Consider the following 22,484-nt stretch of genomic DNA (forward strand, 5'->3'; position numbering starts at 1 on the left):
CGGAAGCGGGAGGACGTGATGCGCAGGAAGCCGGGAGCGGCCGTGCGGAAGCGGAGCTGCCATGGAGCTGAGCGAGATGCTCTACAACAAGTCCGAGTACATCGAGACGGTGCGGGCCGGGAAGGGAAGGGGATGGGATGGGATGGGACTGGAGCAGCGAGGAACCGAGGGGCCGAGCCGGGCTCCCCGGGGCCTGGCAGCGGTGCCGGGCTCCGGAGGCGGCCGCACTGACCCGGCCCTTGTCCCCGCAGGCGTCCGGCAACAAGGTGAGCCGTCAGTCCGTGCTGTGCGGCAGCCAGAACATCGTCCTCAACGGCAAGGTAGGCACCGGGAGCCGGCAGCCGCGTCCCCACCGCCCCGGGTTCATCCGCCTGCAGCTCGGCCGGGCAGGCCGCGGGGTCCCTGTCACTGCTGCTGCGCTGAGCACCCCGCGGTACCGGGCTCTGCGCGGCACGGACCAGGCTGGGCAGAGCTTTGGGTGATGTGTTCTAGTGTGCGATGTCCCTGTCCATGCAGGGGCGTTGAACTGGGCGATGTTAAGGTCCTTTCCAGCCCAAACCATTCTATGATTAACCCCTAGAGCTTAAAGGAGTGACATCCAGAGGTGAGGTGGTTTGACCAGACACACAGTGTGCAGGTTGCAGGTAAATTTCTGGAGTCAGTTTAGAGTTTGGGGAACATAAAATGGCTGCTGGGGTTGGTCTGTATTGAAGTGAGACCTTCGTCCTCCCTTCTTTGCTCTGGTGTCGCTTTTCTTTTGACTGAAAGAGTTGTCTGAAAGGTAATGGAATCTCACTGGAGCGGCCTGACCTCTGCATGAGCCTGCGCAGTATCTGGTATCATGCGCAGGAACTGGAGCCCATTTGTGCCTTCTCTTTTTTTGCAGACAATAGTTATGAACGACTGCATCATCCGCGGTGACCTGGCGAACGTCCGGGTTGGGAGACACTGTGTGGTGAAAAGCCGCAGCGTCATCAGGCCGCCCTTCAAGAAGTTCAGCAAAGGGTAAGGGGTCCCTTCCCTTCAGTGAGACTGGGGTTAAGATCCATGGGCTGAAAAAGCTGTACTGGCTCGGCTGAGGTCTGTGTTTGGAGGGCAGTGTTCCTGTTGCAGCAGTCTGCACAAATACATCCCTCTAAACCTGCCTTTTCTACACAGTTCCAGCTCTGCCTTGAGGGTTTGCATTCCTTCAGCCCATAACATGGAGATATATGGGACATGTTCAAATAGCAAAGTGAATAATGTTTGTGTATGCACAGCCTGTGCCTGTTGCTCATTCAGGACATCCTTTGGGAAGAGATGAGAAAGATCATTCTGTCCTCAGCACCACCTCTGCCTCTGGCAATCCAGCGGGAGACAGGAGACTCCACAGTGTGATTTGGGGTCTCAGTGTCGCAGATCAGTCTGCCTGTTGTACAAATACCTCTCCTCTTGCAGGGTGGCTTTTTTCCCTCTCCACATTGGTGATCATGTCTTCATAGAAGAGGACTGTGTGGTCAATGCAGCCCAGATCGGCTCCTATGTCCACATAGGCAAGAACTGTGTCATTGTGAGTGCCATTTCCCAGTCTTCTCCTTAAGCTCTGGAATACTGTTGAGGCTTTGTAAGCACAGCTTCCTTCCACAACCTCCTCTTCCCTCCCCACTTCTGCTTTCCTGTATACAGAATGCTTTTAGCAGCTAAACTTGTGGAAGTTTAGGTACCTCCTCAGTCTTAAGCAAAAGCAAAGAGTGTTTTAAGCATAAACTTGCCCTAATCTCTGTTTTAGGGCCGTAGGTGCGTTTTGAAAGACTGCTGCAAAATCTTAGACAACACAGTCCTACCTCCTGAAACGGTCGTCCCACCGTTCACGGTGTTCTCGGGCTGCCCAGGTACGCTCCCTCCAGCTTTACTTGCACGGAAGTGTGGATAATGTGGATGTTCTTGTTTCAAGTGGAGATTGCTGTGACGGAGTTGCCCATTAGCATTTAGTGCCTAGAAATAAATGTATGGGGCGCTTGGTGAACTGGAAAGTAACAATTGTAACTTGCTCCTCCTGTGCTTCCTGATTTTGCAGGAGGTTCAGTGGTTCACACTGTAAGAAGACCACTGGCTCCTTATTCCTATGTTAGTAGGGAGGGAGGTACGTTAAGCTGCTGTTAGTTTAGTTTAGTTCCTACCCATCGACCTGTCTGTGCTGGAGACCTCGCTGTACAAATTGCACACTCCATCATTTATCTTCTGATGGTGCTTTGTGGGGACCAGTGGGAGCTGTAAGGACCCAGCTGAGCAGCCCATCTGCCCTGGGGGTGCAGTGGGAGCAATCATACTGAGTAGCTCCACTTCAGAGACAATTCCTTTGCTGTTCCATTTACATTTCCCTACAATTCAATCCAAGTGGCTGATCGAATGTTGAATACAAACTTATTTTCTGCTTTCTCCTGCAAGAACACTGATGCTCACACTCTTGTTCTTCTTCAGGGCTCTTCTCTGGGGAACTCCCGGAATGTACCCAGGAGCTCATGATTGATGTTACAAAGAGCTATTACCAGAAGTTCCTGCCACTCACGCAGGTCTAGTAGCCCATTTCATGTCTCAGAGCAGTAAAGGCACTTGGGAGCATTCTGGGGGCAGGGAGGGGGGTTGTTCAGTGAGACCAGGCCTTGGCCCTCACTGTTCTGAGCACTCTGTGAGTGTTCCTCAGCGCTTACGGTCTGGCCAAGCAGCCCGTCCTGAAAGCTGCTGTATCCTGTGGTTTAACCTTTGTGTGCTCATTTGGGTGTCATTCATTCCATGTCGTCTGAATCGTGCCAGTTGGGAAAGCTGATACAGCTCCCTTTGGGGCAGCATCTCCTCGCTGCAGCTGGGGAACAAGGCTAGAAGCAGTGTGCATCCTTGAGCAGAAGGACTGTGTGGGTGATGGGTGTGTTGGGGCAGTTCCTTACCAGGCTCACAGATCCAGTGGTTTCCATTGGCAAAATAGGTGCTGCTCTGTAGGGCTGTGAGTTGAGGTGGATGCTCTCTGCCTTTTCTCCCTGTGGGCTGAGATTCATTGTTCATCACCTGCGGACTGGCTTTAGGACTTTTGGCTGACATTGAAACCTGTCTCTCCATGCCCTGCCTGACAGGACACTTCATAGCTTTTAGCTCTTGAAGCTCTTGCCTGTCACGCAGGGTTCTCACTCATGTGGCCAGTGCATGCTCTACTTCCTGAGCATTGCAGACCATAGAGTGGCAAAGGGCTTTGGGAAGAGGATTCACCCCATGTCACTCACAGAGCTCAGCACAGCAGAAATCAGGTCATTAAAGCAGGAAGCAGAGGTGGGTGCGAGAATACTGCAACTGTCCCCATTTATTCCCCAGTGTGTATATTTGCAGGAAGCTCTTTGGTGCTTTTTTGCATCATTAAGCCTACGGAGGCGATTCAGACTTCCTGGAAAGAGTGCACATTCCATTTTTAACACTGAACAGAGCAGGAGTAATTCTTGCTGGGAGCAGCTGGTACTGCATGTACCAGACAACTGACTGAAAATCATGTGCCTGCTCTGGCTGCGTTAGCTAAAGCTTTGCATTGTCCTTCCCTAGGCTTAAAACTGGCCTCCCACATGTTGTAGCATAGCAGCTGAGGCTGGGATGTGTATTAGTGATGCAGTAGGTGCATGGCTGCACCATCAGCCTTGAGCTTTCAGCCATTCTTTATAACAAAGAGCTGATACAGCTCAAGTAGCCACCACCTGGACCAGCGTGCGGTAACCACGGTTCAATGTGCAAGCACTGACTGCTCTGTTTGTATTTTTACTGTGTGTAAATTAAAGCCTCTTCAGTTGTTCAAGCAATGCAAGGTTGTGACTCTGCAAATCAAAGTTCAGACTAGGTGGAGGTTCCTGCTGCTCCCCAGGCACATGAGCTGCAGGCTCTTGTGTTCTGGTTGTTATCGGTCGTTGCAGTGCCAGTGTGTTAGGAAGCGCGGTACAGCGTGAACCAGCTGTCTCTGAGTGGGGGCCTTTCACCCACAAATGGTCCCATGGGAAACTCCTAAATGAGAGAGACATTTACAAGGGCCCGTAGGGCAGGCCAAGGGGAATGGCTTGAACCTGCCCGAGGGGAGACTGAGCTGAGCTCTTAGGCAGAAGCTCTTCCCTGTGAGGGTGCTGAGGCGCTGGCACAGGGTGCCCAGAGAAGCTGTGGCTGCCCCATCCCTGGCAGTGCTCAAGGCCAGGTTGGACGCAGGGGCTTGGAGCAAGCTGCTCCAGTGGAAGGGGTCCCTGCCTGGGGCAGGGGTTGGGGCTGGAGGAGCTTTAAGCTCCGTTAAAAGCCCGCAGCGCAGAACGCAGCACTGCGGGGAGGGGGCTCCCTGCGCTGCTCCTGCCGGGGTGCAGCAGGGCCCCTTCCCCGGGCCGGGCCGTTACCGGGCCGGGGGGGAGCTCGCGTGTCCCGCTCGGCCGCTTAACGGCCTTTAAAGCGCAGCGCTCCCATGGTGCCCCGCGCCGCGGCGTGGAGTTTAAATCCTCCGGGCCAATGGGCAGCGGCCGCGGTAACGATCGTGAGCGGCGTTTGAATTGCTCCTGCCCGCTCTGCGCCTGCGCCGCCGGCTCCCCCGGCCGCTCCCGGTGCGCTGCGCTCTCGGCACGGCGCGGCATGAGTGCGGCGGGCGGCAAGGCGGTGCGGCCCCTGGGCCGGGCAGAGCCGGCGCGGCCGGCGGCCCGGGCAGAGCCCGCCCGGAACGGCGGCTCGGCGGCTGCGGCCGCGGCCCGGAGCGAGGTCCCGAAGGTGCTGGTGGACCCGCGGACCCGGCGCAGCTTCGTGCGCGGGAGGTTCCTGGGCAGAGGCGGCTTCGCGCGGTGCTATGAGCTGGCGGAGACCGAGAGCCAGGAGGTGTTCGCGGGGAAGGTGGTGCCCAAGTCGCTGCTGCTCAAGCGGCAGCAGAAGGAGAAGATGTCCATGGAGATCGCCATCCACCGCAGCCTGGCGCACCGGCACGTTGTGGGCTTCCAGGGCTTCTTCGAGGACGATGACTTCGTCTACGTGGTGCTGGAGCTCTGCCGGCGCAGGGTGAGCGGCCGGGGCCGGCGGGACCCGCTGGGTGGGGGAGTGCGGGTCGGTGTCCCCGGTGCTGGTTGTCCCCCCCGGTGCTGGTTGTCCCCCCCGGTGCTGGTTGTCTCCCCCGGTGCTGGTTGTCTCCCCCGGTGCTGGTTGTCCCCCCCGGTGCTGGTTGTCCCCCCGGTGCTGGTTGTCTCCCCCGGTGCTGGTTGTCCCCCCCGGTGCTGGTTGTCCCCCCGGTGCTGACCGCCCTGTCCCCCCACAGTCGCTGCTGGAGCTGCACAAGCGGCGGAAGGCGCTGAGCGAGCCCGAGGTGCGGTACTACCTGCGCCACATCATCCTGGGCTGCCAGTACCTGCACAACCAGCGCATCATTCACCGTGACCTCAAGCTGGCCAACCTCTTCCTCAGCGATGACATGGAGGTGAAGATCGGTAGGTGTCCATGGTGTGATGCCCTCCCCATGGCTGCCCCATGGGACCCCACGCTGGGGCCCAGCCATCCAGGGCATCTCCAGTCAAACCCTCTCTCCCCCAGGTGATTTTGGCCTGGCCACCAAAGTAGAGTATGATGGCGAGCGCAAGATGACCCTATGTGGGACTCCTAACTACATTGCTCCAGAGGTGCTGGGCCAGAAGGGGCACAGCTTCGAGGTGGACATCTGGTCCATCGGCTGCATCACGTAAGTCAAGGTTCCTCTTGTACAGCCGTGGGGTGGGCGGTTGGTCCCTGTGGTCCTGCTCCTTTGGCTCCTCCAGGTTGCGGTCTGAGCAACAGCTCCTCATTGTGTCCAGAGTGCCCGATGCCAGCAGCACACCCTGTGCTCCACAGGCACTGGTGCCGCTGTGTCTGCACGGCATGGCTGTCCCGAGGCATTTACCAAAAGCCTGTGCTTCCTGTTCCAGACCTTTCTCCAGAGAGTGCCAGGTCCCAGCTTCCCTTTGGGCAGCAACCAGGCCCAGTCTGCACTTCTGCATGTCCAATGCTGAGTGTGTTCCCCCTGCTAGGGAAGTCCTAGGGTGTGCTTAGGAGAAGGTCACTGCTCACCAGTCCCAGAGTGTCTGTTGCAGAACTGACCCCTTTTGTCTGCAAACACACAGGTACACTCTGCTGGTGGGGAAGCCGCCATTTGAAACACCTTCTCTGAAAGAAACCTATATCCGAATCAAGAAGAACCAATATACTATTCCCAAGGTATGGCCCTTGTGGGTGGATCTCACCTTGCAGCAGTTTTTGGTCAGCCTTCTGCTGCCCGTCCTGTTTCTAGCACTTAATGGGCTCCCATGTAATGGTGAGCTCCCAGAGTGCTGTGAAGGGGATGTTTCAGGTCGTGAAGTCAGGTCGTGGAGTGAGCCAGCAGCTCCCTGCCCCTCAATCCAGCGAAAGCCTGAGCTGGGCAGCTGGTGTGTGGGGTTTAATGGATGTGTTCAAGTCCATGAGTCCTGGGCCAGGTGCCCAGCTCATCCCACTGCTGTGAGTTCTCTTGCTAATGTCAGTTAACTCCAGGCTTTACACGCGGTTGGGAAAAGTGCAGGAGCTCTGCTCCAAGCAGAACTTCCCCGGGTTGCACATCCACTCATGCACGTCGTCCCCTGACGCTTGTCTCTGTCTCCTCTCAGCACATCAACCCCATAGCTGCTAACCTCATCCAGAAGATGCTGAGGTCCGACCCTGCCACGCGCCCAACAATCGACGAGTTGCTGAATGACGAGTTCTTCACGTCGGGATACATCCCCAGCCGCCTGCCCACCAGCTGCCTCACCATTGCTCCTAGGTTTTCCATTGCTCCCAGTGGGCTTGAGCCGGGCGGGCGAAAGCCGCTGACTGAGATCAACAAAGGTAAGGGTGAGCCTCTGGAGGTGGGGCTGGGCTGCAGCAATGTCCTGAGCAGTCCATGGGGATGTGGTGATCCCTCACCTCTTCTCCCAGCTGTTAAGAAAACCTGGAGCATTTTGTGAGCAAGAGAGGTCTCCTCACTCTGCTCAGCACCAAAGCAGGGAGGAAGTGCCAGCACTAGCTTTAGCTATGTGCTATGTGTCGTGTTCTCTATAGCTGGGGTAGGATGTGCATGTGGTGCCTATAGGAACCTGGTCACTCATCCAACATCTTCTCTTTGCTGGCCCAGGACGAGATGGCCCAGCACTGGAGAGCTTGCCTGAGAAGGAAGATGTCGCTGCGCTGCGGGAGCTGGGAGATGCTGTTGACACCCATTTAGCTGACATGTTACAGCAGCTGACTGCAGTCAACCTGGCCAAGCCCTCTGAAAGACTGGTGGTGAGGCAAGGTGAGTAGCTGCTTGCCTTCCTTTAGGCATTGCCTGCTCGCTGGGGTGCACAGGGTGCTGGGAAGTGTCACCTAACAAACTCCTTTCCTCTTTGCAGAAGAAGCTGAGGACCCAGCCTGCATTCCCATCTTCTGGGTTAGCAAATGGGTGGACTACTCCGACAAATATGGTTTAGGTAAATGACATGGGGGCAATGTTTCAGCCTTTTTTAGCCTCTGAAGAAGCTGGGGAAGCTTGGGTTTAGGCATTGCACAGGTCTGGTTCTTTAGTCAATAGTGTGTGTGTGAGATCGCTGCCAGAAACGTTACCAAATCATGAGCGAATCCAGAGCAGTGGTCACTGAGCATTAGCCCTGGCCACCTTAAGGTGGGAGACAGCTATCAGCTGGGTAAGGTGGCTGGTGAGGGAGCACATACACCCACTGCAGCAGCTGCAGTTGTTTCTGCAGCAGGGGATTCATAAGGGAGGATGACAAATCCAGAAGACCTCACCAACCAGGAGACTCCTTAGACCTGGCAGGGACTTGGGGGGGTGCCTGCCAGGGAACCCCCAGATGATACAACCTGCCTTTGTATTCCACACAACCCATGGTACCATGTATTTGAAGGCCTAACAGGCAGCTCCCTTTTGCACTAGGTTACCAGCTGTGTGACAATAGCGTTGGAGTTCTCTTCAATGACTCCACTCATCTGATAATGTACAGCGATGGGGACAGCTTGCAGTACATCGAGCAAAAAGGCGCCGAGTCCTACTTCACTGTGAGATCCTACCCCTCTGCCCTCAACAAGAAGGTCAGTCTGGGGGGCAGCAGCCTTGCTTGGGGGGCTGATGGTGAGAGTGATGCCAGCCTCGCTGGGCTTTGGCAGGGGGGCCAGGGAGAAGCAGCTGTAACTCAGGGCTGGTTGCTGGTGTTCTGCAGGCTTCCTCCTGGCTGGTAAAACACAGCCCCAAGGGCAGACACCAGCAGCTCCGGGTGCTCATTCCTGGTTGCTGTCTGAGGCTCCTTTATGAGCAGCTCCACAGAAATAAGTGCCTGTGTGACTTGTATGTACCGAAGTGTCAGCCACGCGAGTCTCGAGTACCGCAGGCTGAGTTAACTTTGAGTGGCAGGATTTGCACAAGCTTGTGCAGGGACGCCTGAGGCTCTGAGCTGTGCCGAGCCTCTGGGTCTGTGACAGCAGCCCCCGTGCCCCCGCTCACAGCCTCTCCCACCCGCAGATAGAGCTATTGAAATACTTCCGGAACTACATGAGCGAGCACTTGCTGAAGGCGGGCGCCAACATCACCCCTCGGGAGGGGGACGAGCTGGCCCGGCTGCCCTACCTCTGCACGTGGTTCCGCACCCGCAGAGCCATCACCCTGCACCTCAGCAACGGCACCGTGCAGATCAACTTCTTCAAGGTGAGGCAGCTGCTCCGTGTTGTCCGGGGCTGTAGCTCCAGCTGCGCACAGTGATGGGGGGCAGGAGGAGGGCATGGCCTGAGCCAAAGCTTTGCCCAGTGAGCTCCTTGCTTCCATTGTGGGTATATGCATGCCATGCAGACACAACTTGCTTGTGAAGGGCTATGTCCAGCAGGAGGGAGGCTGTGCCCAGTCTGGTTGGCCACATTGGTGTGTTCCGCTTTGCTGCAATTCCTGAATGCTGGGATGCCCCAGCTGCTGCTGAGATGGCCCTCAGGAGCAGAGAGCTCGGGGTGACCGTGTGTTCTCTCCCCACAGGACCACACCAAGGTCATCTTGTGCCCTCTTATGGCTGCTGTCACGTACATAGATGAGAAACGGGACTTCCGCACGTACAAGCTGAGCCTCATCGAGGAGCACGGGTGCTGCAAGGAGCTGGCCAGCCGGCTCAGCTACGCTCGCACCATGGTGGAGAAGCTCCTCACCTCCAAGTCTGGCTCAGCTGCTGTGAAACCCTCTGCTTAGACCTTGTTCTTGGTGGACTCCACATCTGTGCCAAACCATCCCAGCTGTGGATGGGGAGTTGGGAGTTCTGGTAGCATCCCTGCTCACACTCCCTCCACACAGCTGGGCATACCCCTGGGTATGGTCTGGTTGCCACAAGGAAGTGCCTGATGCTATGGGAACAGCGTTGTTCACTCTGATACCCAAAGGTTTCTTGCTCCCCACTTCTAATAGAAAACATTTTTTAAGTGCATACCTAGTGGGGTTGGTTTTTAACTTCCCAGAGCAAAAAAAAACGTGGCTCCTGGGCCTTGAGAGCAAAGCATGGGGAGAGCGGAACTATCGTGTACGTTATTTGTACACGTCTGTGTGGCCTTTGTTCCCTTTTGAGACCTTCAGGTAAGCTATTTGACATGCCCAGGGTGAGACTGAGCAATCAGCCTTTTAAAACAAATTAATCTACATGAAACCTCAACTTTTGTATATTGCAGAACTTGAATAAAGACTGTTCGGTGTACTGTCCGGCCTGGCCTGGCTCTCTCTGCCTTGCTGGGCGCAACACCAGCGCCTTGCTTCTGGCTTCCCCTCCAAGTAAGGGCTGTGCGCTGCCTGAGCTCCTGCTCAGTGCTTGCTCCTCACTGAGCTCCACCTGGACCCAGGGCAAGAGGGAAATGGGGCGATGGAGGATGGGGGGAGGGGGTTCAGTCATTCTGGGAGATGCTTCTCCTAAACTTGGTGGGGTTAAGTTCCTTTCCCAGGTCTGGGGAATGGGGGCTGTGCTGTGAGCAGGACTGCAGGCTAATGGCCCCCACCTCCTGTGTCATTGGCTCCACTTGCAGGAGCCCCATGAAGTACCTTGGCTTTCTTCCTGCTCTTGCCCTGCCAGCACCTCCTGGTGCTCTCCAACCAGTTTGTTTTTAAGCAGGACAAGCTCTTTAGGTTTTTTTTTAATGACATTTAGTATAAAAGGCTCTAGACCATACAGCATCCTGAAAAGAAACCAGGTACAAACCCCTTGTTACCCGCAGGACAAAATCCCACACCCCGGCACAGAGGAATCACACTGTACACAATTATTGCCATTCCCAAGAGGAAACCTTGCTGCATTAAATACATGCCCATGGGGATGCTATAAACCAGAACAGCCCTGGAGCAGCAGGGAGGCTGTGGGGTAACAGAGATGGGAGCATCCCTGGGGTGATCTCTGCCTGGGACAGCGGCTCCTGGAGCTGCACCGCTCTGCTCTGGGCCAGGCCCGGTCACAGGCTGCAGTGACCAAAAGCATTTCTCAGCCCAACTGAGGTTAAAAACTTCATTATTGGGATTGTGCTGGAGGCCCCACGCCCCCCTCCAGGCTGGTGCTGCCCTGTCCTCTGCAGCCCTGGGGTGGTGCCAGGAGCTGACCTGCTGTGCCTCGGCTGCGCTGAGGGATCACCACCAGTGTCAAGACAGAGAAGCTGTGGCTGCCCCATCCCTGGCAGTGCTCAAGGCCAGGCTGGACACAGGGGCTTGGAGCAAGCTGCTCCAGTGGAAGGGGTCCCTGCCCGGGGCAGGGGTTGGAGCTGGAGGAGCTTTAAGGTCCCTCCAACCCCAACCAGTCCGATGCGATGAAGAAGTTATCAGTCCAGGTCACAGCCAGGTTGGACGCACTCAGAGAGCCGCTTTCCCAGGCACATGGCATGGGGTGAAGCTCCCTGATCCCCACTGAACACCCTGCCGGGACCTGGCCCCAGCCTGGCTGTGCTGCTCTGCTGGCGCCCTGCTCTGCAGCCACCCTCAGGCAAATACAGCGCATTTGCTTCTTCCTTCGGGAAGCGCCGTGTCCACCGGCAGTCACTGGATCTCTGCTGTAGGTGCTTTTAGGCAAGCGTTTGCAAAGGTGGGTGCTCAGGGGTCCCTGTTGGGCTCGGGAGAGCCCGGGCAGGAGCAGTGCTGCCTGTACTCAGCTCCTCTGGGTCATGCTGCCTGTAACCCACCCGCACACTGGGCAACCCGGTCCTGAGACCCGCATCATCCCATGGAGGGGACAGGGACACCCGGGGTGCTCCAGGGACGAGCGGCCGCAGAGCCTGGCGTGGTCCCGGTGCGCATCCTGCTCACTTCCCGTTGCCGGCCGGGCCCTGGCAGTAGTAGGAGTGGAAGAGCCGCTCGTGGGCGCAGACCCTCATGGCCCCGTGCGTGTGCAGCAGCAGCCGGGGGAAGCGGGAGGTGAAGTAGTGCACAAAGGCATCGGGGACGGAGCCCAGCGCGGCGCGGACCTCGGCCGGCAGCTCGTGGTAGTGGTGCTTCTGCAGGAGGGAGTCAGTGAACAGCGCCGGGGGCATGTGGGGAGCAGGGAGCCGGGCTGGGGGGAGCGTGTACCTTGTTCCTCATGGCCCGCAGCAGGTCTCGCACCGAGGCCCCCTTGTAGGTGCGGAACTTCCTCAGGTCTGGGGAGAGCAGGAGAGATGCCGAGTGAGGGGGGACGTGGCCGGGCGAGGGGCTGCCCCGGAGGGAGCAGCAATGGCAGCGAGCAGCAGAGCCCGCGGCACAGCCAGGGCAGCGCTGCCCCTGCGCTCACCGGTCTGCAGCGGCAGGGAGATGTGCATCCTCCAGTTGGTCCTCACCACCGCCCGCCCGCCCGCCTCCAGGGCGCAGGCAATGGGCCCCTCAGCAGGCTCCTTCTCGATGCGGTCGCTGACGTCCTGCACCCAAGAGCAGGGGTGGGGTGGGCGCAGCCCTGCCCTCGCCAGGGAACAGAGCCAGTGCCAAGGGGGACACAAATCCAGGGACCCCCCCGCTTCCCAAAGCAGCTCAGATGAGCACATTGACCTGAACACGGCCATCTCCAGCTCTCATTCAGAGCACACCTACGTTCACTGCCCGCTCACCTGGAAGAACTGCAGCTGCTTCTCCCGACTCCAGAAGAAGGGATGCACAAGGACCACAGGGGCCGAGGGTCGGCGCTGGGGCTCGGGGCTGATCATTGCCACAACCAGGTCCCTCGCAACCAGCTTGTCTGGTAGGTGAAACAGCACAAGGGAGAACCAACACCCCCCGAGCAGGACCCGGAGCTGCGCCCCTCTGCTCAGGGCTTTATCATGGGGCTGTGCCCTTGGGAAGGGTCTCACCATGAGCTTCTTCCTCCAGGCAGCTCAGCTGGTAAGAGCCTGACAAGATGTTGGCCTGTCGCCGCAAGCTGTCCCCAAACGGGTGCTGTCCCCCTGACAACACGTAGTAGAAGATGCAGCCGGCTGAGAAGATGTCCACAGCACATGTCTGCAACACACGACGGGGAAGGAGATGGGATCCTCAGGGCAAAAAGCAAGTGAAGCTTTCACCTCCCTGCTTCCCCATTCTTTTATGTGAACACTTGGTCAGTGGCTACAGGGCTGCTGGAAAATGCACCACACCAGGTCCTGATCAGGGAAGAGGCTTTCAGAGGCATAGACAGAAGTCAGGACGTTATGGGCTGATGGACGCACCAGGTCTCATCCCACTGTGCAAACCAAACCCACCATGAGGGTATGTGGAACATGTTGCCAGCACCAGTATGTGCCCTGCCATACAGCACCCAGCTTCCAGCAGGAACAGCGTTCCCTGCACTAAGCAGACAAGCAGAAGGGTGACCTCCATAGCAAGCCATGGCCCTCTCCAACCTCCCCATCCTGAACTTCCAAGGACTGCATTCGGATGAGATGCCCAGTGCTGGACACGGCTCAGGTGAGTCCTGGCACGGAGCACTGGTGCTCCGGGCTGGGCTGGCTCAAGGAGCACCAGAGGGGATCCATGTCTCACTGACCGGGTTCTCCTTCGGAGCCTCCTGCAGCACCTCGGGTGCGATCCAGCCCTCGGTGCCAGGGATGCCGGAGCGGAGGCTGAAGCTCTGTCGCCCTCCCTGCAGCTTCTTGCAGAGGCCAAAGTCGGAGATGACGGCTCGGATCTGCCCGTGGGGGTTTGGGACAGAGATGAGGATGTTACAGGGCTTCAGGTCACGATGGGCTGGAAGAGAGAGCGCTCGGTGTCACCCACCCAAACCGCTGCATGAGGACGGGACTGAGCCGGGATGCTCCGCGCCGCCGCTCACCGATGCTGAGGGAGTGGAGATGAGCCAGCCCCGACATGGTCTGGTGCAGCAGAGACACCGGGTCCAGGCCACGGCGGTCAAAGCTGGGGCTTTCCACGTACTGGAACCACACAGAGGTAGAAAGAGATGAACAGGGGCAAAGAAGCAGAGCTTGCCAGGAGGTGCTGCTTGCTGGCCTGGCAGAGGCGGACGGAGACAAGCCCATGCGAGGGCATTTGCACCCCAGCCTTGCTGTTTCCAGGTCCCCCAGTCAGCACCTATTCCCCTTGCGGTGAACTGCCCTCAGCAGCAGCGCGGTGCCCACGGCCATGGGCTCACCTCCTGCAGCGTGGCGGAGCAGAGCTCGATGGCGATGTAGTGGAACTGCTTGTCCCTCTCGGTGCAGAAGTAGCGCACGACGTGCGGGTGCTCGTCGGACTCCCGGAGCAGCCGGACCTCGCGGTCCACGAGGTGGAAACACTCGGGCAGGAGGCGCTTCACGGCCACGTTCCGGCCCTCGAACCGTCCCCTGCGTGCGTCTGTGTCTGTGCACGGTGCTCCGGGGCCGGAGCACAGCCCAGCCAGGACCCTGGGGTCCTCAGCATGGGTCACCTTAGAGCGACTCCAAAGGTTTGTCACAGCCGCGGGCAGGCAGGAATCCCTGCGCTGTGCTGCACACGGAGGGCTCGGGCTCCCCTTGTTGTGGGGCAATAACGGCCCTTTGCTGTGTTTAGTGCTGGGGAAAGGGGCTCAGAGCCAGAGGAACCTCAACAGGGGCTGGAGCACCAGGGAAGGAGAGGATGGGGCAGCGGTGCCAGGGTCAGACCTGCCCTGTGTACCCACCCGTACGGTGAGGACCACAAGAAGGGGAAGGTGGCAACCCAGCCTCAAGAGTTCCCAGGGAGAAGAGGAGCAGAACGAGGGCACCCTGGGGACACCCACCTGAAGACAAAGGTTCCTCCAGCTCCGTGGCCCAGCACATCCTTGGGGTTAAAGGAAACTTTCCCAACTACAACCATGTCTGGTTCTGCATCTGCAGAGGAAGAGAGGACAGCCATCCTTCGGCCTGTCAGCATTGGTCCTGTAGGAAGGACACCAGCTCTTTAACCAGCTCGATGTTTCTTGGGCTCTACTCCTGCAATTGCTTCTGTAGCCCACGCTTCTCCAGCAGCAGATCCTGCATCTCCTCCCATCTCAGTGGGGCTGCAGCCCCCTCGTCTCAGGGCATCTCTGCTCCTGCTTCAGGTGACACCCACAGACAGAGCCCCTCACGCCCTGCCCATTCCCTCCTCACACACCTTCAGTGGCCGCTGGGGCAGCGGGATCCGGGCTGCCTGTCCCATTAGCCAGGTCCTGGTGGGCCGAGGGACCCTGCGAGCGCTGGGATGCGCTGCCCTGGCTCAGCCCCTGCTCCGCAGCAGCAGCCTCCCTGGAGGCCCGGCCGGGGAGCAGCATCTCCTGCTGCTGCTGCAGGAGCTGGATCTGCTTCTCCAGCTGCTGCTGCTGCTCCACGTGCTGCCTCTGCAGCCTCTGGAACACAGACCGCGGCAGCGCTCAGCGCCCAGAGCAGGGCTCGCTGCGGGCCCCGTGCGCGCCGTGCCTCAGCCGTGGGGATGACCAGAGTCCCATCCCCTCGGGAGCAGTGGGCTCTTCCACCGCCACCACTCACCGTGAGCAGGAGGAGCAGGAGCCCCCCGCCCAGCAGAGCCGTGCCCGCAGCAGCCATCAGCAGGTCCCATGCACTGGGATCAGGGTACACCTCCATCTGCTCCCCCGGCGCAGGATCCAACGGGAACTGCTCCTCGCTGCGGATGGCCGGCTCCTCCGCGCTGCTTGGGGCCAGGAACTGCAACACACACCGGGGCTGGGCTGGCACCAGGGGGACGGATGCTGAGCACTTGGGTTTGGAACCCCCTGTCTGTGTGACCCCACACTGGCGACCCAGCACCCAACCCCAGCCCTTCAGTGACCCAGCACCGGCTGAGGTTCCCCCAGTGCAGAGGTGGGACCCTGCAGAGCTTCGCCACTCACGTCATCGAACAGGGTCCTGGCAGACGGGGCCCTGGGGATGATGGCTTCTGTCGTCTTCCGCAGGTTCTCCGGGAACGCCCGCAGCATCGTGGTGTGCACCACGGGGGGCAGCTCATGGTGCCCTGCGGTGGGAGAGCAAAGGCAACCATCGGCTCAGCTCCCCTCCGCAGCGCACCCCAGGCACACATCCGAGCCCCAGGCGGGTCCGCACCTATGAGGAGCCACTGGTTGCGGAGCGCGGTGATGCTGCCCTGCGGGTACTTGACGTCAGTGCTGGGCGTGATCTCGCACTCCCCCGACTCCCTCATGGTCACCTCCTCCGTGGTGGGGCCGTCGATCCTGGCCAGCGTGATGCCCTGCGGCTGGGACCCACAGCTCGTGGAGCACCGCGCAGCCAGGCCACCGCAGCGCGGGCGCACCGGCGCGGGCACTCACCACCAGCGCCACGCTGCTGTGGACCAGGGATGTCAGGGCGTAGAAGCTGGCTGCGTGCTTCCCCACGTACAGCGCTGGCCTGCAAGGCAGGGACAAGCCTCAGCCTTCCGGCCCTCGCGGATCCAAGCACAGGCAGCGCGGGCGCAGGAGCCACGTACAGCAGCTGGGTCTTGGTGCTGGTGAAGTCCTTCAGGGACTGGTGGCTCCACTTGCGGACGTGGATGTCCTGCGAGTGGAAGGTGAGGTAGCGCAGGGTCTCCATGGCCAGGTTGAGGTGGGGGACGCGGCGCAGGCTGTCCTGGTGCCACACGTAGATGCCGACCACGGGCGAGCCGTAGTTCTGTGCCCACAGCATCTCCCCGCTCTCCTTGTCCAGCGTCACCACCAGCCCATCCCCGCTGGACGCGAAGTGAGCCATCTCTGGGCAGGGCAGAGGACAGGGTGATGCCGCGGTGCTGCCGTGGGGCTCCGTCCCGGTTCACCCCCCACACCCTGCCGCGGCCATGGCCACTCACTGTAGTGGTACCGCTCCTCGCAGGGCGGCGCTGAGTACTCGGAGAAGGTGGCGTTCCAGCGCAGCTCCCGCGACTTGGTGTCGTACATGGTGATGACGTACTCTGGGGCACCGGCAGGGCACGGGGTCACCTCCAGCACCCCGCTCCCGGCTCCACAGGGATGGATGCAGACAGGGAGCAGGGCTGGCTTACGGGTCCGGCCGATGTAGAGCAGGGGATTGGATGGGCACAGACCGTCCCAGGCCTCTGTTGAGAGCGTGGTCTGCTTCTCCCCTGACTTGGGGTCCACGATGACCCACGTGTCCTGCTTCTTCCCTGGCAACGAGAACACATTTCCAAGTCTCCCAGCCCCAGTGCCCATCCTGACAAATACCCCCAGGCTTTCTCTGGTCTGCCCTCCATGGATGCACTCCTGGGGTCCCCCCTCCTCCTCCTGCTCATCCGTACCGGTGTACAGCACGCCATCCGAACTGCGGCACGGCGAGGACTGCACCAGCTCTGGGATGGTGAACGGCAGCTTCTGCAAAAGCACAGAGGAGAGGATGCGGGGCCTAGCCAAGCAGCAGCATTCCCGCTGTCAGGAGCAGGGTGGGAAGGAGATGTCCCAGCAAACCCCCTCTTCCTTCCCTGCCCTCATGGCTCAGGATGGAACAGTGGAGAAGGATGGATCCCAATTGATACCTTCCTGGTGACAAGGACAAGCTGGAGCAACCAATAGCCCCGTGCTTGCCTTGTCAAGCTCTGCCTGGTCTGCAGCCCCCAGCGTGGCAGGGAGGATGCAGGCAGCTCCCAGCCCCACTCACCATCAAGCCTTCCTTGTTCTTCCCTCCCAGGACGTACAGGCTGCCGTCATTGGGGTCTGGGAGGAACGCTGGTCTGGAAAGGAGAGAGCGGGTGAAACATGAGCATCCCTGGGCACAGGCCAAGGGCTAAAGCGGAGCTACGCTAAAGAACCCCCCCGGCGCTTTGCTCCAGGGTGCTCACTGCGGGGCTTGGCCTTTCCTGGAACCTCCAGAGCTGGATTTGGGAGGTGAGCTCCCGCTGTGGGTCAGCTCCGTAACCCCATACACCTGCCCTGCGCCTACCGGCCCTGCTGGCTCCGGGCCCTGCTCCCTGCAATCCCGCAGTGCCCCTGCTCTTCCAGGTGGATTTTCCTCAGTTTCCCTCCTCCTCTTTTACGTGTGGTGGTGCCGAGAGCTCCTGGCTGTAAAACGCTGCGGCTCAGCAGCAGGGAGCGGCTACTGCTCATCGGTGTGCACAAAGGGCTGACCCAAAGGGTAGGTTAAGGCAATGCCACGGCATGGGCTGGGAGGTTCATCTCCCCGGGGTTCCCTTCCCCTGCTGTGAACTGCAGGCTCCTCGGGGCAGCTGTGCACCAGAACAGGCTCCGGCACAGCCGGTGCCAGTGCCCGGGCTTTGACACTCACTCTGCCACATAGACCGGCACCTGCAGAATGGGATCTGGAAGAGAGGGAAAGCAGACGTCAGCAGCCTCTCCCTGCCGGGGCGCAGCCCCGCGGTGTTTGCTGAGCGCTGCCTGTTTGCATTGCAGACCCGGAATCAGCACCCCCAGCTCCTGCCCTGCTCCGGCACAGCCGAGCCTTGAGCTGGAGCCAGCAGCATCCCTGGGAGGGACGAACCCCAGAGAGCCAGGCTGGGGCTGCAGCCCCAAACCCAGTAAAGCCGACCCCCAGGAGCTGGGTGTGAGCGAGCACCCCCCAGTCATCACTCACCATCCTTGAGGGTCCACTTGATGTCCCCTGTGCTCTTACTCACTGCGTGGAGGTTTCCATCCAGAGTGGATACGAAGAGCAGCGTCTCTGGGACAGTCACAGCACCGCCCTTGAGGCACTGCGGGCAGGAGCACGGTCCTTAGGGAGCAGCAGGGCCGGGCCTGGGGACCAGCTCCCACTGCCCAGCCCTGTCCCCCGGATGCAGCTTTGCCCCCGCGGGGCACCAAGAGCCCAGCGACCGGCTCCTTCCAGAAACAAACGAGTTGGGCCACTTCCCCCGCCAGCAGCGCGGGCAGGGCTGCCCCTGCCCGCGGAGCCCCGGTCCCGGCTGCCCTGCCTGGACGAGGTCACTGCCAACACACGCGGGGAAGCGGAGCCGCCGCTCCCCTGCCCAGCAGCCGCACAGCGAGCGCCAGCTCAGCCGGCAGCGCGCACACACACACCCCATCGGCAAACAGGGATCCGCAAACAGCGCCGGACCCCAGCGGCTCCGGGCAGAGGCAGGGCCAGGCAGAGCAGAGCGAGGAGCCTGCTGCGCCCTCCTGCCCGGCAGAGCCCCTGTGCTGCCCCTGTGCTGCCTCTGGACCCAGCCAGGCCACCAAGCAGGCACCGGCTGACGGTCTGTGCCCACCCTGCGCCCCACCAGCACCGGCTCCCTCCCAGCGCTCCTCAGAGCAACCCCTCTGTGCCAAGACCGATTCTTCCCTTTGCCCTTCTTGCTCGTTTTTAGGGGAGGTCAGAGCGAGTTTCCCAGCCCTTGCTTTGCCCAGAGGACGCGGTGGGGCTGGCCGAGGAGGACAACTGCTCCCAGCACCGCTCCTCCAGCACCGTGTGGCTGCGCTGGGTACAAGGGACCAGGACAGCAAACACGGAGCTCTCGTGGTGTGGCCACTGCATGAAGGACTAGAACAGAGCCCACCTCAGAGCGGTCAGAGCCCAGCGCTCTGCGCTCACCAGCTCTGCTTCTGCCTCCCCTGACGCTTTGCAGTTCCTTCCATCCCTTCTGCAACTGCAGCTTTTCGGTGACAGAGCACTCAAACAAAGGCCGGGCTGCCCAGCAGCTCCCGCACAGCACCACGGGCAGGGCTGGGAGCACCGGGAGCCGCCGCCCCAGCAGCCCAGGAGCCCAGCTGCTGCTCCTATGGGATGCTCCCGGGACCCCCGCCTGCTTCCCGAGGCTCCCACCACGTCACGCTGGAGCCTGCAGCGATGCTGGAGCTCAGCCGCGGGCTTGGGGCACTTTCGCTCCCCCAGTGACGGAAAGGGTCAGTGAGGCACAACCAGGAACACGGCCCCTTTGCCACAGCAGCGCTGCCAACAGCCCCGGCCCGGCAGCAGCTCTGCGGGCAGGAGCACACAGGGACGGACCTCTCGCTCCGCTCAGCGCAGCCAAAGCCGCCACCGGCATCGCTCCTCCGGGCAGAGGACAGCATCTGCGCGGTGCTGCGGGCGGCGGGCCCCGCACGCCCCTGCCAGCACCGGTAACGCGGCCACGGGAGCCCCCAGAGCCCGCGGCCCCTTCACCCGCACCCTGCGCCCTCGGGGCGCTGGCCGCGCGCTCCCCGCGCACTCCCGGCGCGTTCCCGCACCCGCACCGCGGGGCCTCACGCACACGGGGCGCGGGGACCCGCTCCCGACGGCGCCGCTGCCGCCCCGAGAGACACGGACGCGGTCGCCGCCGTCCCCCCCTGTCCCGGAGCCGCGCACCCGCCCCTCGCGGTACCTGCGCCGGGAGCAGCAGCAGCAGCGGCAGCAGCGGGAGCCCGCGGGGCAGCGGCGCGGCGGGGCCGCCCATGGCCCGCGCGTACCGGACATCCCGGGGCATCGGCGCGCAGGGCCGGGCCGGGCCGCGCTTATCGCCGCGCCGTGAGTCAGCGGGGCCGGGGCGGGACCAGGACGCGGCTTCCTGCCCTCCCCCGGTCCCCCCCGCACCGGCTCCCGCCGCCCCGCCCGGGCGTGCGGGGCTCTGCCCGGACCCCGTCCCGGGACATCCAGCGTCAGCTGAAGGCAGAGCGGGGCTGGGACCAGAGCCCGGCCCCGGCCGCTGGAGCTGAAGGGCTCCTCCTCTGCCGTGCAGCCAGGCTGAGAGAGCTGGGCTGGCTCAGGGAAGGCTCCTGAAGGGGAGACCTGAGAGCAGCTCCAGCGCCTAAAGGGGCTGCAGGGAACCTGGAGAGGGGCTTGGGACAAGGGCCTGTAGGGACAGGCCAAGGGGAATGGCTTGAACCTGCCCGAGGGGAGACTGAGCTGAGCTCTTAGGCAGAAGCTGTCGAAGCAAACAGAGCAATAATTATCAAACTTTAATCCGTAAGTCTGATCTTACAGCATAAACCAGCAGGACAACCAGGCAAGGTTACACTTAGGAAAATGCACCAGTGCAAGTCTAAGACTAAACATTTGTCATCTCCCTCCCCTGAAATAGGTAACAGATTATTTAAAGATACCATCAGACATGGTACATGTTCCATTTAAATAAACCTGCAGCAGACACAAATACCTAACGCTTTTAATTTAAAACCAAAGACTGAATTGCTTTGAGTCCAGGTAAGACAGAGTGAACTTCCAGGGGCCACAGAGAGAGAGGCCTTGGCTAGAAGGGATGATGGTCACAGGCTGCAGACAAGACTTGCTGCGGGTCTCCTGGTCCTCCCCTTCCTCCCCTGTGATGACAGCAATGAACACAAGATGCTGAGGACCTGATCCGAACATGTGGGGAAAGGTGAAGGACAAAACTGGGAATGGGAACTGCTCCATAGGGAAAAAACAAGTTACAGAGGGAGAAATAGTCAACAAAAGAAGGAATTCTGGGAAGAGGCCTCACTGTGGGAGCACCTGGGACTAACCCCAACACCACACACCATCACCATGAGCAGGTCACTTCAGCCCTTGGAGCATGGGGAAGCCACATTCATGGGCTGTGGGCAGCCTGACGCCTTGTGTGACCACTACAGCTGCTTCATGTGGACAGGTTCATAGTGAGGTCTTTGAATTCACATCACTTTCTCTCCCATCACTGTGAGCTCCTTCTTCCAGTTCCACACTCCTCAAACAGTGCTATTAATGGGAATCAATCATTGACGTTAATCTTAAACTTGCTATAGTGAACTTGTAACGCAAGATTTACCTGCAAGATACAGTGTTTGCTCAACCGAGCGAGGTTTAGTGACACGTTGCAGCAGTCCCAGCACAAAACTACACCAGGAACTGTTTATGCTTGGGATGCACAGAGGAGGGAATACTGGAACTCACGGTGCTGGACATGGAGAAAGGCCAGGGATGCACCCAAGTGAGCAGCAGCGCTCATGCGGGGAGCTCTGGGACATGGCAGGACCCCTCCTGGATACACCAGAAGATACAGAGCTCCCATGGTTCTGAAAGAGAGAATCCTAGAGGTGGGGCTGCTAAATCCAGTTGGAATATTCATCTCAAAGAACTCCCAAGAAACCGATGAGATTGAGCCAAAAAACACCAGGTAAAGCATTTTATGTAAGTATCATTTTCCTGTATTTTAATTCAAACTTTGCACATAGAACAAAAGAGTGAAACAATTTCATTTTTCAAATTAAAACCAACGTAAAAAGAAGCACCAGAACAGAATTACATTTAGTTTATAGTATTCTCTTCTCCGTGTTTGAACTTGCTTTGTAACCAATGGGCTTTACACTCAGTTCCCTTTGAGATGAGCAGCTGTACCTGCACAGGATGCAGAGGAATCGTGCCCTTGGGACAGGAGCAGACAGGAATGTGGCACGCTGCCCTGTGCCTGTGGTGTCCTCACAGCAATGCGTCAGGTACCTGCCATCCTGCAGCACCAGAGCATGCTCACCCTGGTCACTGCAGCGGGCACAGACACACCGGAGCTCCGGGCAGAAGCTGGAACCAAGACACGTGCCCTGTTCTAGAGCACACAGCGAGAGGATAGGGAAGGAAAAAGGAACATGAGCAGATGTACAGAGAGGTCCAGGCAAGCCAGATAGCAAGTGGGAGCTGATGGTCACAGAACCAAGAAGATGGTGAGTGCAAAGGTGACCCCAAGCAACAGGAAAAGCTGAGGGCACCGTTGTCTTTACGCTGCAGTGCATATGCTCTCCACCAGGTCCCGGAGTTTAAATTGTGCCTGAACAGCAGGACTGGCAATGAATCAGAAGCGTCACAGCAGCGTCCAGTGTGCAATGTTCTCTCCCACCTGGTCACTCCAGCTCCACAGCCCGCTCCAAGCTGCTCTGGGGACCCGACAGGAATTGCTTCCACCTCAGCGCAGGTAGGGCAGGACACGCTGCTGCTGGCTTGCGTACAGAAAAGAAACACCTCAAGCTACAAGAGTGACAAGCACATCACTGGTTTACAGGCAGGATACAAAACACCTCTAAGATTTGTATTGCATGGGTGGTCTGACTGAAAATACAAAACAAAAGCTGCTTACGTTGCTATCAAGAGCTTACAAGGAAATACGGAATCGTAACACATACCATAAAATGGATGCTGCTCCCAGACTCTCAAATAAAACAAAACAAATGCTC

The 22,484-nt window shown here is 59.5% G+C and overlaps 3 protein-coding genes across 5 annotated transcripts; 2 read left to right on the forward strand and 1 right to left on the reverse strand.

Annotated features, from left to right (window-relative positions):
- The first annotated feature begins 2 nt into the window (after window positions 1–2).
- DCTN5 (dynactin subunit 5) lies at window positions 3–3,815 on the forward strand. Its single transcript, XM_065684949.1, has 6 exons — window positions 3–109; window positions 252–320; window positions 887–1,005; window positions 1,438–1,549; window positions 1,769–1,871; window positions 2,461–3,815. The coding sequence occupies exons 1-6, from the start codon at window positions 62–64 to the stop codon at window positions 2,556–2,558; spliced, it is 549 nt and encodes a 182-aa protein (XP_065541021.1). The 5' UTR covers window positions 3–61; the 3' UTR covers window positions 2,559–3,815.
- A 667-nt stretch (window positions 3,816–4,482) lies between these two features.
- PLK1 (polo like kinase 1) lies at window positions 4,483–9,730 on the forward strand. The gene is made up of 10 exons (XM_065684952.1): window positions 4,483–5,031; window positions 5,285–5,453; window positions 5,557–5,701; window positions 6,120–6,213; window positions 6,639–6,858; window positions 7,145–7,303; window positions 7,401–7,478; window positions 7,940–8,094; window positions 8,522–8,704; window positions 9,023–9,730. The coding sequence occupies exons 1-10, from the start codon at window positions 4,498–4,500 to the stop codon at window positions 9,227–9,229; spliced, it is 1,944 nt and encodes a 647-aa protein (XP_065541024.1). The 5' UTR covers window positions 4,483–4,497; the 3' UTR covers window positions 9,230–9,730.
- A 396-nt stretch (window positions 9,731–10,126) lies between these two features.
- Window positions 10,127–20,014, reverse strand: ERN2 (endoplasmic reticulum to nucleus signaling 2). Of its 3 annotated transcripts, none has more exons than XM_065684954.1 (22): window positions 19,691–20,014; window positions 17,968–18,085; window positions 17,662–17,695; window positions 17,038–17,110; window positions 16,682–16,754; window positions 16,427–16,549; window positions 16,235–16,336; window positions 15,878–16,139; window positions 15,720–15,798; window positions 15,496–15,640; window positions 15,285–15,406; window positions 14,923–15,099; window positions 14,552–14,783; window positions 14,196–14,286; window positions 13,593–13,782; window positions 13,275–13,374; window positions 12,990–13,189; window positions 12,319–12,466; window positions 12,079–12,206; window positions 11,769–11,892; window positions 11,570–11,637; window positions 10,127–11,496 (listed from the first exon to the last, which is right to left on the reverse strand). In XM_065684954.1, exons 1-22 carry the CDS (start codon window positions 19,790–19,792, stop codon window positions 11,305–11,307), a joined length of 2,883 nt encoding a protein of 960 aa, XP_065541026.1. In that variant the 5' UTR covers window positions 19,793–20,014; the 3' UTR covers window positions 10,127–11,304. The 3 variants fall into 3 exon arrangements, with proteins under 3 accessions (XP_065541026.1, XP_065541025.1, XP_065541027.1); XM_065684953.1 differs by having other exon boundaries at window positions 10,128–11,496; window positions 15,496–15,646; XM_065684955.1 differs by lacking the exon at window positions 19,691–20,014 and having other exon boundaries at window positions 10,128–11,496; window positions 15,496–15,646; window positions 17,320–17,695; window positions 17,968–18,032.
- Window positions 20,015–22,484: the final 2,470 nt, after the last annotated feature.

This window comes from Lathamus discolor, chromosome 6 (assembly GCF_037157495.1).
Source record: "Lathamus discolor isolate bLatDis1 chromosome 6, bLatDis1.hap1, whole genome shotgun sequence".
Classification (NCBI taxonomy): Eukaryota; Metazoa; Chordata; class Aves; order Psittaciformes; family Psittacidae; genus Lathamus; species Lathamus discolor.

Coding starts and splice junctions, on each gene's coding strand:
- ERN2 (XM_065684953.1), bottom strand. CDS start 19,792: ATGCCCCGGGATGTCCGGTACGCGCGGGCCATGGGCGGCCCCGCCGCG. Junction 16,140..16,234: donor CGAGGAGCGGTACCACTACA/GTGAGTGGCCAT, acceptor TGCCCTGCCCAG/AGATGGCTCACTTCGCGTCC. Junction 15,647..15,719: donor ACAGCAGCGTGGCGCTGGTG/GTGAGTGCCCGC, acceptor TGTGGGTCCCAG/CCGCAGGGCATCACGCTGGC.
- DCTN5 (XM_065684949.1), top strand. CDS start 62: ATGGAGCTGAGCGAGATGCTCTACAACAAGTCCGAGTACATCGAGACG. Junction 321..886: donor ACATCGTCCTCAACGGCAAG/GTAGGCACCGGG, acceptor CTTTTTTTGCAG/ACAATAGTTATGAACGACTG. Junction 1,006..1,437: donor TTCAAGAAGTTCAGCAAAGG/GTAAGGGGTCCC, acceptor CTCCTCTTGCAG/GGTGGCTTTTTTCCCTCTCC.
- PLK1 (XM_065684952.1), top strand. CDS start 4,498: ATGGGCAGCGGCCGCGGTAACGATCGTGAGCGGCGTTTGAATTGCTCC. Junction 5,702..6,119: donor TGGTCCATCGGCTGCATCAC/GTAAGTCAAGGT, acceptor GCAAACACACAG/GTACACTCTGCTGGTGGGGA. Junction 7,304..7,400: donor AAGACTGGTGGTGAGGCAAG/GTGAGTAGCTGC, acceptor TCCTCTTTGCAG/AAGAAGCTGAGGACCCAGCC.